The sequence below is a fragment of the Prionailurus viverrinus genome, chromosome A1, assembly GCF_022837055.1.
Source record: "Prionailurus viverrinus isolate Anna chromosome A1, UM_Priviv_1.0, whole genome shotgun sequence".
Classification (NCBI taxonomy): Eukaryota; Metazoa; Chordata; class Mammalia; order Carnivora; family Felidae; genus Prionailurus; species Prionailurus viverrinus.
The window spans coordinates 127,700,537-127,717,432 of record NC_062561.1 but is presented as its reverse complement, the minus strand read 5'-3'; the positions used below and the strand labels follow the sequence as shown (position 1 = coordinate 127,717,432).

At 39.6% G+C, this 16,896-nt stretch overlaps 1 protein-coding gene across 7 annotated transcripts in view; it reads left to right on the top strand.

The window, feature by feature from the left end:
- The window catches only part of PDE4D (phosphodiesterase 4D), a 1,415,237-nt gene that overhangs the window by 1,350,765 nt on the left and 47,576 nt on the right, over positions 1 to 16,896 (top strand). For 5 of the 7 annotated variants that reach the window (XM_047855197.1, XM_047855190.1, XM_047855204.1 and 2 more), the window contains one exon: positions 11,148 to 11,260. In XM_047855197.1, the coding sequence (XP_047711153.1) occupies positions 11,148 to 11,260 (113 nt within the window). Of the gene's footprint in view, positions 1 to 10,576; positions 11,062 to 11,147; positions 11,261 to 11,950; positions 12,015 to 16,896 lie in introns of those variants that run through there. The other 2 variants (XM_047855231.1, XM_047855240.1) reach the window with 2 other exon arrangements.

Sequence of the window (16,896 nt, the reverse complement as noted above, 5' to 3'; positions counted from 1 at the left end):
GATAGGTGTTCCAGGAATTTATTTGTAAGATACTAAGGACTAGAAAGGAAAATGAAGGCTAAGTGGAAAGATTTATTTTTCCTATTCATTTGCCAATGAAAGGGTTAGGATGCATGGCAGTCTTTGGGAAACAGTGCTCCCTGATTGGTTGGGTCTTTAGCAATTGTTAAGTCATTAGAGTCAGATGTTTTTGGTCAGGCCTAATTCCTCATAGCACATCTCATTGGGGTCCAGTTGGTCCATGGACAGCTGAGATTATTTGGGCCAGACCAGTTGTGAGTAACCATTGGAACCTGGAAAGGAATCTGCCTTTTGGCTCCAAATAGTCTTTTAACAACACTATATTAGCATCCTAGATTCCAGAAATGCTTCTTAACTTAATTTCTCTACCTTGAAATTATAATGTTCTTATGGGCTTGCCTGAAGTACTGCTCTCAGGAAAGTCTCTGTCACTTGTGCTAAGCACTGTTGATATTAGAAGTTGCAAACTGGCCACTAAGGTCCATAGACTTTTGTTTCATCCTTAAGATGTTTAACTTTTTTTTTGAAATGTTGTCAAAATTTAAAAAACATAGATTTTGCATTAAAAAATTCAAATGCGGGATTCTTTTGAACAGTCTGAAGATCTGGCACCAGTTGGGCAGCATTCCCACATATGACCTCTGAAGTCTCCACCTGCTGCTCCGGAAGTCCCCACTCACCACATCATTCCTTCATTCACATGATGTGTCTGGCTCCCATAGTGAGTGATCCCTGTTTGTGTGTTCAACTGGTAAACCTTGGTGTGCTCCAGAAATTCACACATATTAGGAGAAATGCTTTACAAAGTATCTGCATATTAGATAGCTTGTACTTTAGAAATCTTGGTATTCCACAGACTTTTATTACAAACTGGGATGAAGAGAGAAGAGGGAAAGAAAACTTGTTTAAAAAAATACAAAGTCGCCAGAAGTCCATACTACAATAATTACTTTTAGTGGATCTCAAGCTTGTCTTAAGTCAAAAATCTTTTACTCACATTAATACTTTAATAGATCTCAAAGCAAAATTCCCACACATTAAATAAAATAATTCTGGCTAGTAAATATGCCTCAGAGATAAATACATACATACACACATACATGTGTGTCTGTGTGTGTGTGTTGTGTACATGCTTGTGTGTATGTAGCCATTTAGTTTTTAAACAATGGGAATAAAATGCTATGTAATTATTTTTTTCTCTTATCAAGGAGATATCATTTAAACATAAACCTGGAATACTCAAAATAAAAGTTGGAGTTACATGATCATGGATGGCAAGAAGTGTCCAGATTGCTATGGGATAATATATGTTTTCAAAATCTAATCTTCAGAATAAAATAAAACATGAATAGCATGTTTTATTAATCTTGCTTAATAAAACGACTATAGTTTAAATTTCTTAAAGTAGAAGGTATAGTGAATACTAACTGGGTTAATTTTCAGAGAGATCCAGGTGCTGACTACTACTGTTATCAAAAATACGTACAGGGGCGCCTGGGTGGCGCAGTCGGTTAAGCGTCCGACTTCAGCCAGGTCACGATCTCGCGGTCCGTGAGTTCGAGCCCCGCGTCAGGCTCTGGGCTGATGGCTCGGAGCCTGGAGCCTGCTTCCGATTCTGTGTCTCCCTTTCTCTCTGCCCCTCCCCCGTTCATGCTCTGTCTCTCTCTGTCCCAAAAATAAATAAATGTTGAAAAAAAAATTAAAAAAAAATACATACAGAATTGTTTTGATACCTTTGTATTTTAAGAAGAGATGGGCGGGGGAGATGCACTGCTGTTGAAAGCAGCTGTTATGTATTACATGTAAGTGACTTGATAAATATTTATAATTTTTTAAACAAATTATGCATTTAAGTTGAAATGAAACAAAAATGAGATAGGCAGATGGAAAAGTGATTTTGAAATTATAGTTAGTCTTAAAATTCAAATAAGATGTATGGCCAGTGTTCGGGGGGTGACCTTTGGTAGGATGTATTTTGGGCCCTATTTTGCAAAAGAGAAAGCTGAGGTAGAGAAGTTAAATAATTCATCTAAATTTGCCACATGGTTGCTAAGTTGCAGAGCCAACCGAGGAACCTAGATCTCTGTCTCCAGTGTCATGCTACTTCTGTTGCCCATTACTGTCTGAGTAGGCCACTAAAATGAATACTTCTAGAACTCCCTGCTTACCACTATACATCTGGACTACTGGAATGGATTCTTAACCTCTGTCCTTTTCACTCTTTTATTTCATCCTCCTGGCCTACCAGTGCACTTATCCAATTCCCTCAATACCCATTAGCTCAAGGCCACGCATTAAAGTGTTCAACCCTATTTCCCTTCTCCTCCCTGGAAGGAGTCTACTCCATCCAGGCTATTGACCGCCCACACATATAACTGTTATTCAGGCTTCACACATTTCTTTCACCTGAAAAGAATGCTGGCTGATACCCTCCTCCCACAGCCATTCAAACCACAGACTTTGTCTAAGACCTACATCCAGGTTCACCTTCTTCCTGGAACCGGGCATGCTTAGCTACAGTACATCTCTCCCCACCCCTTCACCCCCCACCCTCAGCTCTGAACTACAGTAGCACTTACATACTGAATGATTTCTACGCCACCTCACAGTTTCTGTAGGCAGCAGCTGGTCACGTGTCTGATTTTCTCAGCGGGATATTATAAGTTCCTTCCCAGGTCCAGGCCTCTGAATCTTTCATGTTCTTGCATTTCACAGCCACCAGCACATCAGAGAGACTCAATAAATATCTATAGATTTTTTAACTGCTCTCTTTCTGGGGAAAAGAAAAAGACAAAAAAAGAAAGGAAGGAAAGGATGAAGATTACTCTCTGACCATTTCTCAACAGTACACAAAGCTCTGAGGAAGGGAAATTAGATGTCGAAAACATGACAGATTGCAAATACATGGAAGCCTACAAAAGGTATATATTGTGTTTATGTTTTTGGACTCATCTAATATGGTACAGAACAAACTTCCCAAAGTACACTTCAAAAGATGATAATGGTTGCATGACAAAAAAACCTGTTTCAGGATCAAATAAGTTTAGGTAATATGTGTTAAATGACATTAAACAGGTTTCTTTGCTGTGGAACTTCTAGTTTTTGGTAGGTTCATGTCCATTACAAAGGACAGCAAAGCGGCTACAAATATAACATTTCCCAAACTTGTTTGACTACACAATTCTTTTGGTAAGAAGAATCTTATAAGAGTAATAATCAGTTGAACATTCTTTGGGAAATATTAGAATGAACTTCCCAGTAACCTCATAGTAAGTGGTGTTCTTTTATTAACCCGTGACTTACCGTATACATATTTTTTATACACAGTGATTCGACATGATTGGTGTGGTCTTATGAAGGCTATTCTAGATCGTAGATTCCTTGTTAATATTCAGCCCAGAAGTGGTTAATGGTTGGGTGTTGATGGTAATGATAGGAAAAGTAATTGGTTAAGGATTGAGAACCTGTGAGAGAAGAAGAAACCTTTCATGTGTTAAATGCCTTATTGCAGATTAACTTATTTAAACAACCTCATATGGTGAGTCAGAATAATAATTACTATTGATTGAGTACCTACTATAAGTCAGATATGGCCCTTGGGATTTTTCATGCATTTTTAAATGCATTTCTCATAAAACTTCCCAACTTATAAAGGTTTGGATATTTAAATGGCTAATTTAATATAACACAACTAGAACAATGGCAAAACCAGAATTCAAATTCTGGGTGACTCCAAAAGCCATGCTCTTTTTGATCTGTCATACTAACCCTGGTAGGGAACTCTATAGGTTGTAGATTCTTGTACATGTGTAAAAAACTTTCCTATCCAAATCTAAATATCCCTAGATACTCTCATACACCTAGAAAACTAATTTCTTTTAATTAAGTTTGTGCTTGGACCAAACTTATTTACAAGTAGGCAAGCCAAGTATTCCTAATGTGGTCCTGAGTTCTGAAACTTGCTCTGTATTATGCACACATTTAACAAATGCAGGTTTACCAGTAGGCCAACATGGCTTCTCACTCACATGTTCTACTTATAGCACAAGTAGTGAGAACAAAAATTGGACATAATAAATTACTCTTCTGAGACTCTGTTTATAGCCTTAATGTTTAAAAGAGCCTAGTGTTTCTTTGGACACATGTTGTGTAATTTTTTTTTCCTAGCCCTGACTTCAATTCCTTTAAACGAAATGAGTGACCCTTTGGCATTACTTCTCTTAGGTATTTCACAATGAGGGGAGTAAGGAAACAAAGAGGGCAGCAGAGGTACTGACTCTGAATGAAAGATTCTTGATGAAAACAAGTATTTTCTCCTCCCTACTCAGATAGGAATTCTCAACCTGGAGTCCATGGTGACTTCAGGGAAGTCAGTGAATACCTTGAAAATAAAAAAGTTGATCACACCGACTTGTGTCCAGTTTTCTAGGGAGGTTGGCATCAGATTCTCAAAGGTTTATTGAACTTCTGAAAAGGCTAAGAAGCACCGTGCCTTTTAAAGTACAAGAAATCAGGAGAACCTGGATGTCTCAGTCAGTTAAGTGTCTGACTTGGGCTCAGGTCACGATCTCACAGTTCATGGGTTCAGGCACCGCAATGAGCTCTGTGCTGACAGCTCAGCCTGCTTCAGATTCTGTGTCTCCCTCTCTCTCTGCCCCCTTCCCCCACTCACACTCTTTCTCTCTTTCGCTCTCTCTCATAAATAAACATTAAAAAAATTTAAAGTGCAAGAAATCAAAAGATATACCTTCCACCAGTGTCTCCTTTATGGGCAATCATTTACAGAGGTCCTCTTTCCTTGTGAAACATCAGAACAAAGATCAGGAAATGAGGATGATGGAATGTGCAAGATAGAATAGTGAGCAAGGAATTAAGTAAAATTTTTACAGAAAATAAATATATCATATAATATAACTGGTCAATACAGTATAAAGACTAAGAAGTGGTTCTTAAGACAGGAAAGTCATGTTCTAAGGAAAACGTAGAAACGAAAAACCAACAGTGTGTGTATGTGTGTGTGTGTGTATGTGTGCACGCACGTGTGCGTGTGTGTGGCACAGGGATGGGAAAGCAGATGGGAATGTGATGATGGAGATGAAACAGTGAAAACATAGAATAATCACACGGAGAGGGGATAGACAGTATTTAATTTTGTTATATGGAGAGACAAATATACATTTAAATGCATCTGCTAGAAAGTAACATGAGCACTACAGATTGGCTAGACTTAGAATTAGCAAGAGTAAGTAGGAGATTCAGTATACCCCCAGTTTTAATTTACATTCTCCTGATCTTGGGAGGATGGCACATGACCTTTAGTTCATTCACCTGTTATCCCCAAGCTGCATACTGGTGTATTGATGGGTTCTTTCAAAATTTCTTTTGATTTTGTAAAGATCATTTTATGTATGTATTACCATATCTATCACTTTAAGTATCATATTAACATTGCTCTCCAGAAAGACACCATGGTGTACTTAACCAAAGTTCTGGCAATGTTAGTTCCTGACATTCTTTATTTTTTTTTTTAATTGTTTAACATTTGTTTATTTTTGAGAGACAGAGTACTAGTGAGGAGAGGGGGGAGCAGAGAGAGGGGTATACAGAATCCAAAGCAGGCTCCAGGCTCTGAGCTGTCAGCACAGAGCCCAACGCGGGGCTCGAACTCATGGACTATGAGATCATGACCTGAGCCGAAGCTGGCCACTTAACCGACTGAGCCACCCAGGCACTCCTGTTCCTGACATTCTTTAAAAAGAGACAAGTAGGAGAGGTAGAAAGCAGTAGACTGAGCCTAAGAGATAGGTAGAGATGAATATATCTAGAGAGTCATACCCAGGAAACTATTACTGCTTGAATATTACTTGCAAAGAAATATTCTTTTTGTCATAATACATGTGTACTTATTGGTTATTTACTCACAAATATTTATTGTGTGCCTGTAAATGTCAGGGAATGGTGTATTTAAATAGCTTTCTTTTATTCTCCAATAGCCTACATGCTATCTCCTTTCAGAATGCTTTCTACAATATAGTATGCTTAAATCATCTCCAATGTCAAAGTCTAGGTTTTCCTTGGATAAGGGACACACTCTTTTAGTCACCTTGTTTTTATAGACTCTAATAAAGTGCATGACACATAGTTGGTGCTAACCAAATGTTTGTTGAATTACTGCTGGTTGTAGAAGTCAATTGAAACCTAATATTGTGTTTATTTCATTATAAAAATTCTACTAGAGCCTTAGGTGGCATTAGAAAAAAAAACACAACAACAATAGATGGTAGGAAGACAAAGGAAAAAAAGAAACCTCACAAAACCATGTACATCTTCCCTTTGGAGGTTTCTGGAAGTACTAAGTGAAATTTTATATATTTCATAAGATTTTTAAAAACTTCAAAACAAGAACTTGATGTCAGTAATACACTTGGCAATGAGAGCAGCTTGCCACTAGCAAGGCTCTGCTTAAACCTGTTACATGTATACGTTGAAAGTGAATCCAATCCCTTCATGTATTTCCCATCAGATAAAGTGTATAGAAGGAAAAAAAAAAAAAAAAACATAAGTCAGCAAAAGTTAGAGCTAACCTGGACAAATCTTCTACTGTAGCAAACTCAGGGAGTAACTCCCTTGAAGCAATACATGGTGAAATAGGAATCATTTTCCTCCAGTTCTACCTACTTTAGACACTATTAACTCCATCCTTAGGAACAAAGAGGGAATTTTGGTGGGAATTAGGATGGGAGAAGCTGGACCTGATTAGGAAGATACATGTATTTAAGTATTTGCTTTCTGAAGATACTTAGTGAAGTTTCTTTTTAGCAAAAATCTGAATCAACTGTTAGTATTTATATTTATATTTTAATTAAATGTAAACAAATGGTACCCAAAGTGATTTTTTTTTTGTACCTGTTCTCTTCATTTACACCTATAGGCCTGTCTAGGAATTGTCACTAACTTACATGGACCTTTAATCATTCAAATACGGGCCATAAAAAAGAACCAATATCCACACAATTACACATCGGTTAGAATGGATCCTTTCATCTCAATAGTCAGCTTTGTTTTAAGTCGTGGAGAAGAGTAATTGGTTGAACGTTTCCCAAGAAAACCACCTCAGCCTCTAGCTAACTGCTGTGGCTCTGAGGCGATGACTTTTTTCCCCTTTTCAAAAGGAAGCTGCTGCTTCAGCATCTTCTCCGGGAGCCCCTGGCACTGTTTCAGGCCATGTGTCAGGGGAACCCTTGATTGCATCACAGTGACGGAAGCCTAGTGCTGGCCTGCAAGAATTGAGGACTGTTTGTTCACAGAAGATCCTGAGCAGAAACACGGGTGTGACATAGTTCAAGGGTGGCTTGAAAAAACCAAAAAAAAAAAAAACCAAAAACAAAAAACGAGCACTACTGTAGGAGGGGACTTCCAAGAGCTCAAGCCATTTCTCTGTTGCTGTTTGATAGTCCTCTCCTAGCTTTGATGGGATTTAGCTAACAGTTGTTGCTTGGGCATTTTTCTCCTTGCAGTTCCTTGACTTAGCAAGATTTTGGATGGTTGAAAAAAAAAAAAAACAAACCTCTCATATAGTGTTTTCAAGTAGTGCCACACTGAATACTTTGGAGAGAAAGCATTTTATTAATGAATGCGGTGTATGTTCTTGGTAAAATCCAAAATTAAACTAGGTCACTGTTTTTGTCCTGCTAGCTGTCGATGACGTTTAGGTGTGTTGTTTGGTATGGTGACTCAATTTCCTGTAGGATAGCTGGCAAGTCCACAGTGAGGTTTTTTTAGTGGGGATGAAAAGGTCAGTCACTCGATGTCTTAGAACATTTGGGGTTAAAATTCCTAAAAGTTAAGATTTAATAATGATCCTTAAAAATTGTGGCTGGCCATATTGCCTATAAACCTAGGAATTTGGAAAAAGTAGTATTCTTAGCTCTATGCTAATACCAGCAATAATTCCTTATTTGAACAACAGTTTTATAGAACAAACTTCTTTGCTCTGTCAGTAATTATGTTCTTGATTATTGGTAGGTAGTGACCACTCTCTAGATTTATACAATGCATGCAGAAGTGGGTAGAACTGAACATATACGTGCGTACCGCACTATTATTGTACCCAAATGCTGATTGTCAAAATGGCTAATTTTTGATATGAACATAAAGTAGATCTTCTGAAATAAGTTGTCCCTCTTGTTGCTATTCTGCCTTCTTAAGGTCAAGTCCCATATTTAAGTGTATGATGTCTTGAAGCATTGAAACTTGACTGAATTACTTTTCCCCCGTGATGATTAAAAAGTAAATACTGAAATATAATATGTGGCACCATATTCAGCTATGCCCAAGACCTGTATTTCTGAAAAGTTTGAGAAGTTGGTGAAGATGAGAAGATTACTTACACTGGGAAGATCCCTTTGGGGCTCAGACTTTGAAAGATATGGAGTGAAGGGAGAGGAACATGGAAAACCAACCCTTAGAGGTGCGGAGAGAAGATTCCTGGCTTCTTTATGTTGCCAGTGACTGGAGAGATGGCAATGAACAATGGTTTTGCATCTCTAACCCACTGGATGTGCTTACTATAGACAACTCAACCTAAAATAAGTTAATTTCCTTTCTAAATGTCCTGCATCCTTATTTTATGCAGTAGAGGGGGAAAAAAGCAAAAACAAAATAAAACCATATAGTAGACATACTACCATTTCAACTAGGTTATTCTATACTTGCATATGGAAGGTATTAAGTAAAATGAAATTGTGTTATGGTCATAGGCTTAATTGTTTGTGATCCTTAGGGTATGGGATTACAAGGGACTTTCTACATTGTGTCATGTTTCTCTTTTTCCATTTTTATAAGAATCATTTAATATTTTTATATTCTTATAATCAGGAAAAGGCTACACAGATAAAATACTTTATTTTTATTATTTTAAATTGTCTTTAAGGTTGCTACTTTTGTTAGGGGAAATAAAGGTCCAGTCTTACTCTTTAATTTACCTTGCAAGATTTAGGCAGCTGTTGGTGCACCTAAAGTATATATTTACAGAGATTGGTGCTTAAAAGAAAAAGGAATAAAAAAGACAAATTTTAACCTAAGTCCCTAAAGTGAATACCAAACAGTCCAAGAATCCTTGATAACAATGAGCCATGTAGCAGATGTAGCAAATACTTTGAAAGTTATGCTAACTTTTGCAAATGCTGTATTAAAACCTATCTGGTAAATCCCAGGAGCCAAGATTCAGTGTGCGAAGTTCTTTGTTGTCCCACTGATCTTTTATGGAGTCTAAATTTCAAGGGCAGAATTTCTTCTCCTTCAATTCCTGTAGATTTGAAGACAAAGAAAAGGGATCTCACCGACTTCACTTAAGCTTTTCAGTGTAGTCTTTGTAATTGACAAGGACCAAGTTTTTTAAGATGCGACTCTGGAGTTTGGATTATTTTCCCCCCTGAAAGTTTTGTTTATCTGCTTGCTAATGCAGTAAAGTTGTCTGCAATTGATCCTTTTATGTAGTCTGCCTGTGGTCCCTAGGGTCAGCTTTTGTAAATGGAACCAGCTTCCATATGATACCTTTGGATATGGTCTTTTCATTTTCTCACCTTTGTAGTTTTTTGTGCGCACGGTGGGCAGAAACACCCTTCCAGGCTTCTTCCTTTGGCATTACAAGATCATCCTGGTCTCTGATTTGCAGTCCCAAGCACGGAGGAAGCATGTATGCAGGACATGTGTCACCTGCCCATATTATATGGGCATTCACATTGCTGTTCCTTTAAGAGAACTCTTAGTTCTGAGCGTGAAAATACAGCATATTGTCAAATCTGTAAATTCTAAAGCCTCCAACATTGTTTTTGTTTGCTTCTTTATGTCCACGCCAAAATGTAGAGGCCTGGTACTTAGCAGGGGCCGGGCTGCGTACTGAAAGAGTCTGGTTTCAACAGAAAGAATTTTATTCCCATAACTACCCTGTCCCCTTGAAGCAGGTAAATCCTAAATCTTCAGAAACGAAGCTTCAAGAATCCTAAAACCCAAACCCACAAAAAACGATCGCGCGGGTCCTAAATAACCTTGTTTGTGCCGCCCGTCGGTCTCTCCCGCGAAACCTCGCAGGTGGCGGCCGACGGTGGAGACGTGGAGGCTGGGGCAGTCGGGGCGACCGGGAGGGGCGCGCGGGGTCCCCGTGGGGCAGGTGCGCGGCCGCGCGCGCGCGCGCGCGCGCGCGCGCCAGGTCCCGCCTGAGCCCCGCGGCGGGCGCGACCCCGGGCGGCAGGCGCTCCACGCCGGGTTTTGGGCCGCTCCCCCTCGCGCAGCCCCACAGCAGCCCCACAGACACACGCGCTCGCGTCCGCGCCTCCCGGGCTCGGCTTCAAAGCGAGCGGCGCCGGGCTGCGCGGGGTGATGCCCCGGCGAGGCGGCGGGGCTGTCGGGACTGGGGCTTCGGGGAAGGCGGCGGCGGGGGGCGCGGGCGGGCCTTGGCAGTCGGCAGGCTCCTCGTCAGGGAGCTGAGGAGGGGCCAGGCGGCGGCGGCGAGGACCGCGAGGGGCGTGAGGGGGAGTGTTCCCGGAAAGCCGCGGCGATGGAGCGGCGCTGCGCCGGGCGCCGGGGGAGTTGAGAAAGAAAACAGGAAACGTGGTGGCCGCGCACCCGGCCGCGGCTGATTCATTCTCGTCGTGAGAAGGCTCGGCGGGCGGAGCGGGAGCGGGGACGCCGCTCAGGCCGGCCGGCGACGAGACCCGGCCGTGGACCGGGCGCTCCCGCCGCGGGGCTGGCCCAGAGGCGCGCGCGCCGCCCCCTTCGCCAGCCTCCCGGGGCCGGCACTCGGGCCCGCCGCACCGTCGAAGAGCCGCGCCGTGAGGTTTTTGTCCGTGCCTCCGTGTGAAAGTTGGCCTGCCGCGCTTCGTGCGCCCTCCCCGGACGCGGGACTGAGACGCCGAGCTGGAGTAACCGTGCTTCCCCGAGGCCGGCCGCCCCGCTAGCTGAGCCTCGGCGCGGTGCCAGGCTCGGCACTATGAAGGAGCAGCCCTCATGTGCGGGCACCGGGCGTCCGAGCATGGCGGGGTACGGCAGGATGGCCCCCTTTGAACTCGTTGGCGGCCCCGTGAAGCGCTTGAGAACTGAGTCCCCCTTTCCCTATCTCTTCGCAGAGGAGGCCTACCAGAAACTGGCCAGCGAGACCCTGGAGGAGCTGGACTGGTGTCTGGACCAGCTAGAGACCCTGCAGACCAGGCACTCTGTCAGTGAGATGGCCTCCAACAAGGTAAGCCCTGGCTCGGCCTCTCACCGAGGCCCCTAGACTGGCGGTTCCCACGCGGGTGAATTCGCCAGCCCCTGTGGTCCTGAGAAAGACGTGCAGGGATTTTGTCACGCTGCATGGTGGCTGTTCTGCTCCCTTGAAGGGAGGTTCCTGATTCTGTGCCTTCCCTGTCTCACGTTCACTCCACACAAAGCAAACATTTTGCAGAAGCAACTTTGACATAGTTTGACTGCAGTACTCCCAGGACACAGTGAGTGGGGTTTTTTTTTTTGGATGGGAGAGCAGTGGGCTTGTAAGTGACACTTTGCCCTTGCAGCAGAAACCCAGGCGGGTCCGTTGGCAATGCATGCTTAAGGGTATTCTTGGGATTCCCGGTTGGAAATAGAGTTGCTGGAGGTCAGTGAAACCTCTAGGATGTCACTACCTACCGCACTCACACTCCGAGTTCCGTGAACTTAGAATTAGAACTTCAGCTCTCCTTTATCTAGATGTCAGGGTACGTTGTGAGAACTGAGCCTTTATGTGTTCACTTAGCCTTAGGTGTCCACAGGAAATGTCAGGAAAGTTAGAAAGTTCGTTAGGATCATTACCTTTGCTTTCATGAATCTTGGACAGACACCCAGTTTTCTGAGGTCATATAGTTACAGTGATGTTTCAATGGGTCGTTTGTGTCATATGCTGAAGTGCTGGTCTTGATGGCCAATGGAGTTTGGGGGACTGAGAAGTCACCTTCAGCCTGAGACAGCCTTAAAGCAAGGTATAGTGTTATCAGTTTTACTCTATTTTTTGGAATTCCTGTGTTTTTTTTTTTTTTTTTTGTCTTTAGTTATGTAAGGAAACAATTGGGATGTTGTATGTGTTTAATGACTGGCTCAGGGATTAGGAAAGGAGGCACATTGACGTTGGGTGCAGATGACTGAGGGAGTCAACCAGTAAAAACTGGTAACTGTGTGGCAGTTAGAAACAGTTGTCCCTTAAAGACATTTAAACATCTTTGGCCACCTATTTACAAGGTCAGGAAGGTTATACCATTTTATGGTTTATCTTTGTGCAGGTATCTTTAAACGAGTGATGCTTTTCCATAGCTTATTGTAGTTTTTATCCCACCTGTTTTTTTCCACAATCAGTGTTTTATAATACCATAGCATATCAGCCCCTTGATTGTCTTCTCTGTTGACAATGTTTATATAGATAGCACTGTTTTCACAGTGAAAAGTTAGCTTCAAATAAAATAAAGAGACTCCTCACACACTGTCTATAGGCACTAACCTACCCATAAGCATGCTGACCTAACCCACATGCACAGTGTTGGTCAAATCTGGGTTTTATGCTTGTTTGGGTTTTTGGGTTTTGTTATTTGGGCCTCAGTTAGAAATTTGGTATGGCTTCTCATCAGAATAACCCATCACTGCTCTCTTACTCCCTGCTTTGGTATCAGGTGCCATTGTGCTCAGCTGGCTAACAAATTCTTAGTTTATTGATTAATTTTATGATGTACAAATCTTTTTTTTTTAATAATTTGGCTCATAATAGCAGTAGACTATGCCTAGTATCTTCAGCGTCCTACATGCTGAATGGGACCATTCTGCAGTGGGGTTGAGTTCTTAATTCTCTTGTCTGATTAATTGTACATAAAAAAAAGAAGAGCAGAATCTGAAGGCACCTCAAGGGATATGCACACATTTACTTATGTTTTCAAGATGATTTGACAGTACTTTTTCAGAGAAATGATCCTGAGCAGCTATAATTACTTTCCCCAGAAATCCATACTCTTAATGATGAGACCTGTGTTTGAATTTAAAAATTAACTTGAAACCTAATAATGTGTTATAAGTGACAGCAGCTGACAAGTAACTAGTTTATACTTCAAGATTTTAAAAAATACAGCTCTAGGTCATAGTAATTGATCAAAATGATTTCTTTCTTTATGGCACCAAGTAAGACAGGAATATATATTTTTTAATCTTCATTGTGAAGGCACCCAATTAAACTTTGAGTTAATTTATAGATTTAGTTTAAAATGTGTGTTTATTGGGTTGAAGTGAAATGCAGGTTAAGTGAGAAAAGACGTTTCAAAAACGTAGTGATTCTAGCTGTTTGTGTCTTGTGGTTGAAAGATTATTGACAGGACACTTATTTTTAACATTAAAAAAACTCAACTTGGCTGAAGCTGTTGGTTAACCTTTTAATTTCTTAGCTATCCATTTCCTTTCTTTAACCCATTCGTTTTTAAAAGAATGCTACACTTGTGAAACTTTTTGTGGGTGAAAAAGGATTAACATAGAAGGAAAAAAGAGCTCTTGGTGAATGTTGTATAGTCACCCTTCTGCTTGATAACAAGGGCAGGAATAAGTCCCATCCACATGAGCTGTAAACTGAGTGGGAGCAGCTGATCTTAAGGTCCCAGTGATGCCCAACCTAAGTCTGAATTGGAGATGTGACAGCTTGCATCACATATCTCTTGAGGATGAATGAATACATCTGCAACATTGCTTTCTGGCTTTCAGTTGTGTTACTATCCATTATTTTAACATGCACTTCTTTGAACCAGCCAGTATTTTCTGGTTATTGTCTTTCTGCCTTTGAAAAATCCTGACATTTTTAGGTTTTCTTCTCACTTGGATTTTTTTTTTAATAGTATAAAATAACAATAAAAATACTAGTAAGGTCATGAATTTTAAGTGATTATAGAAAGAGAATATTTATTGTGGAGATAGATTTGGGTATTATGAAGAAGGAAATTGATTTCTCCAACCCATTCAACCAGTTGGGTTAACAGATTATTTCTGTGTTTTTAAAAATCTTAATTAAAGAAATCCAAGTTATTTGCAGTTTTAAAATGGTGCTTCAGAAGCAACTTACCTGTATTTTCTGATTGCTATTGTAATGTGCATATAATACTTACGGATGCTACTGAGGCAGGAAGATTATTGAACTCTTGGCCAAGGCCAACGTTGACTGTAATACATGTAGGATGTTTGTACCAAGTAGGGTAAGAAACTCCAGATGGCATTTAATTTGAGTGATTAAAACTACAGCATTTACCCTCATAAGCACATTAATCTTCTTGAGACTTGTTCATATTTCCTTTGGAACCTCATTGCTACAGTTGAGGGAGGTTTTGGTAAGGTCTCAAAGCTTTGTAAGCAGACAGACCTGGAAGTTAAATCTTGGTTTTGTTCCTTGCTAGCTGACGTACGTTAGAAAAATGACTTCAATTTTTTAGCTTCAGTTTACTTTGTTATCCATGGACTGCATTATAACAATCCATGAAACTTAAAATGTCAAGCAAAAATTACAACTGAATGGTAAAAAAAAAAAACATATTTTGGCCAAGAAAACAATCAAGGAAGTTTTACCTAAATCTTAAATATTAATAGCAGTAATAACAGGTATAGTGCCTACTATCACAAACTATTTATTAGCTAGGCTGTTATATATATATACACACACACATATATATACATATATATACATATACATAGTCAAACTCTTACATTAACCTTTCAAATGGATATTATTGTGCTGATCTTATACAGTCTTTAGTACACATGTCTATGTTATTTTAAAATGCGTAGATAATACACAGTTTTTGGTATAGTATTCATATAAACATTTTGAACTTCAAATTAGAAGTCTACTCTCTTCTTAAGTTCCAGTTACAGAATCCAGACAGAAGTGCTAAATAGTTTTTCTCTTTTACTCTAAAACTAAAAACACAGCGCTTACTAATTCTTGGAGCATGTAAAACATAAATGGACTTGGTGGAAACATTTCCATTCTTTTGTACAGAATTTGCAAAGCTAAAATACCTTATTTTGTACAGAATTTGCAAAGCTAAAATACCTCATTAGACTGTTTTTAAGGCAGGATAGTTTCACAGTGTTTTTGGCTACCTTTCCCTCAAGAAAGTAACTTGAGGGTGTGAGGAGGTCAGGCCAAGAGTCTAAGCTTCAGGACTTTCAAAGATCATGCTATGGAACCCTGTCACTTCATCCTCCTGTGACCTAATAATACATATTTCAGAAGGCCTTCAGTGTCTCTGAGTGCAGTGATGTTTAAAAGAGAAAACAAAATCATTTTGATTTCCTCCTAAAATATACCACTATAAAAATATATTTTGTTTCTCCTCTCTAATTTGGGGGCAGTTTCGAGGCTTGGCATTGCTGGAAACGGCCGTGCTTCAAGCTGCGAGTCTCATGAAGTTAGCATTCAAGCATCCTTCCAAGAGACTTCAGGTTTTTCTTTAGTTAATTCTAGATATGCATAAGCCAACTTTGCAAATGTGGTCATGACCTCTTTACGGAATTTATTTTGTCTATTTACTTTTTAACCAACATCTCTATCATGTTTCTGTTGCCTATAAATTAATTGCTTTTCTGGGGTGCTTGTTCTTAGTTCTTCTGCTGTCTGCTCCCCCTGGTGCTTTTGAATAGTCAGTGCATACATAAAGTATACTAGAGCGTTCTGTGACTGCTGATATTTTTTCTTCTGGGCAAGAGAGATGCTGGAATGAATACAGAATGTTCATAGGAGTGGTTAAATCCTAAAATATTTCAGCATTACATGGATATAACTCTCAGAACAGAAATAAATGTTTAGCTTTTGCTAAGAAAGAAGCTGAAAAGGCATTTTAATTTTATGAAGAGCAAATACCAAATAACACATATTTTCTACATTAAAATATTAAAATTTATTGGTAGTGTCATAAAAGGATTGTTGAGTTAAGATGACTAACATAAAATCTTACATTTTAAAAGAAAGTATCTTCTATAACTATAGAAATTCAACTTTACTAATGTCTGGAGTTTGCTGTCTGCTTTTTCATCTACTTATTAAAAGTAGATGTGGCAAAGATTTAGGTAGTTTATATGCAGTGCCTTAAAGTTAATATGGAAGATTGAGAATGTTTGTTTTTATGGTCACCATTAGGAAAAAAAATACTTTTTTGCTTTTTTTTAAAGTAACAGTAGAAAGCAGGAAATACTTTTAACAGAAATTTTCATTTTTCATTGAATAGTAAAGCCCTTACTTAATTTTAATGTTTAACTTAATAAAACACTAAACATTAAAACAAGTCTTAATTTGTCTCTATTGTCATCAACTCCATTTTTGTGTCAGTATTTAGTGTCAGTAAGCTTCAATATACCTAACATTTAATTATCAAAAACCTCCAATTTTGTGATTCAGTAAATTAGTCATTACTAGAAAAATCACTTTCATTTATTACATTTTGATTTAATTATAGGATAGTGGTGACTTTGGCCTGAGAGCATAATGAACTATGTCCTTTTTTTTTTTTTTTAATTTCAAAGCAAGAATAAAACACTACTTTTTCAAATGCTGTGGTCAGATTAAACAAACTCTTTTCCCAAGTAATAAGGATGATAGACAATGCTATTGTTCAATTTAAGAAGATCCCTCTGAGAGTCACACAGATTGTAGCTATTACTTAAGATACACACATATGGCAGATGCGAAATGTTGATAATGTAATGATTTTCAGATTATCCCGAAAGTATGTAGAATCTAATTTTCTCTTTTATAGAAAGAGGCCAACCCTTTAAAAGTGGAAATAGCTAGAGTTTATTTTGTGATGGCCTAGCTTTGCTGAGATAGTAGGGCCGTGCCTGGCTAAT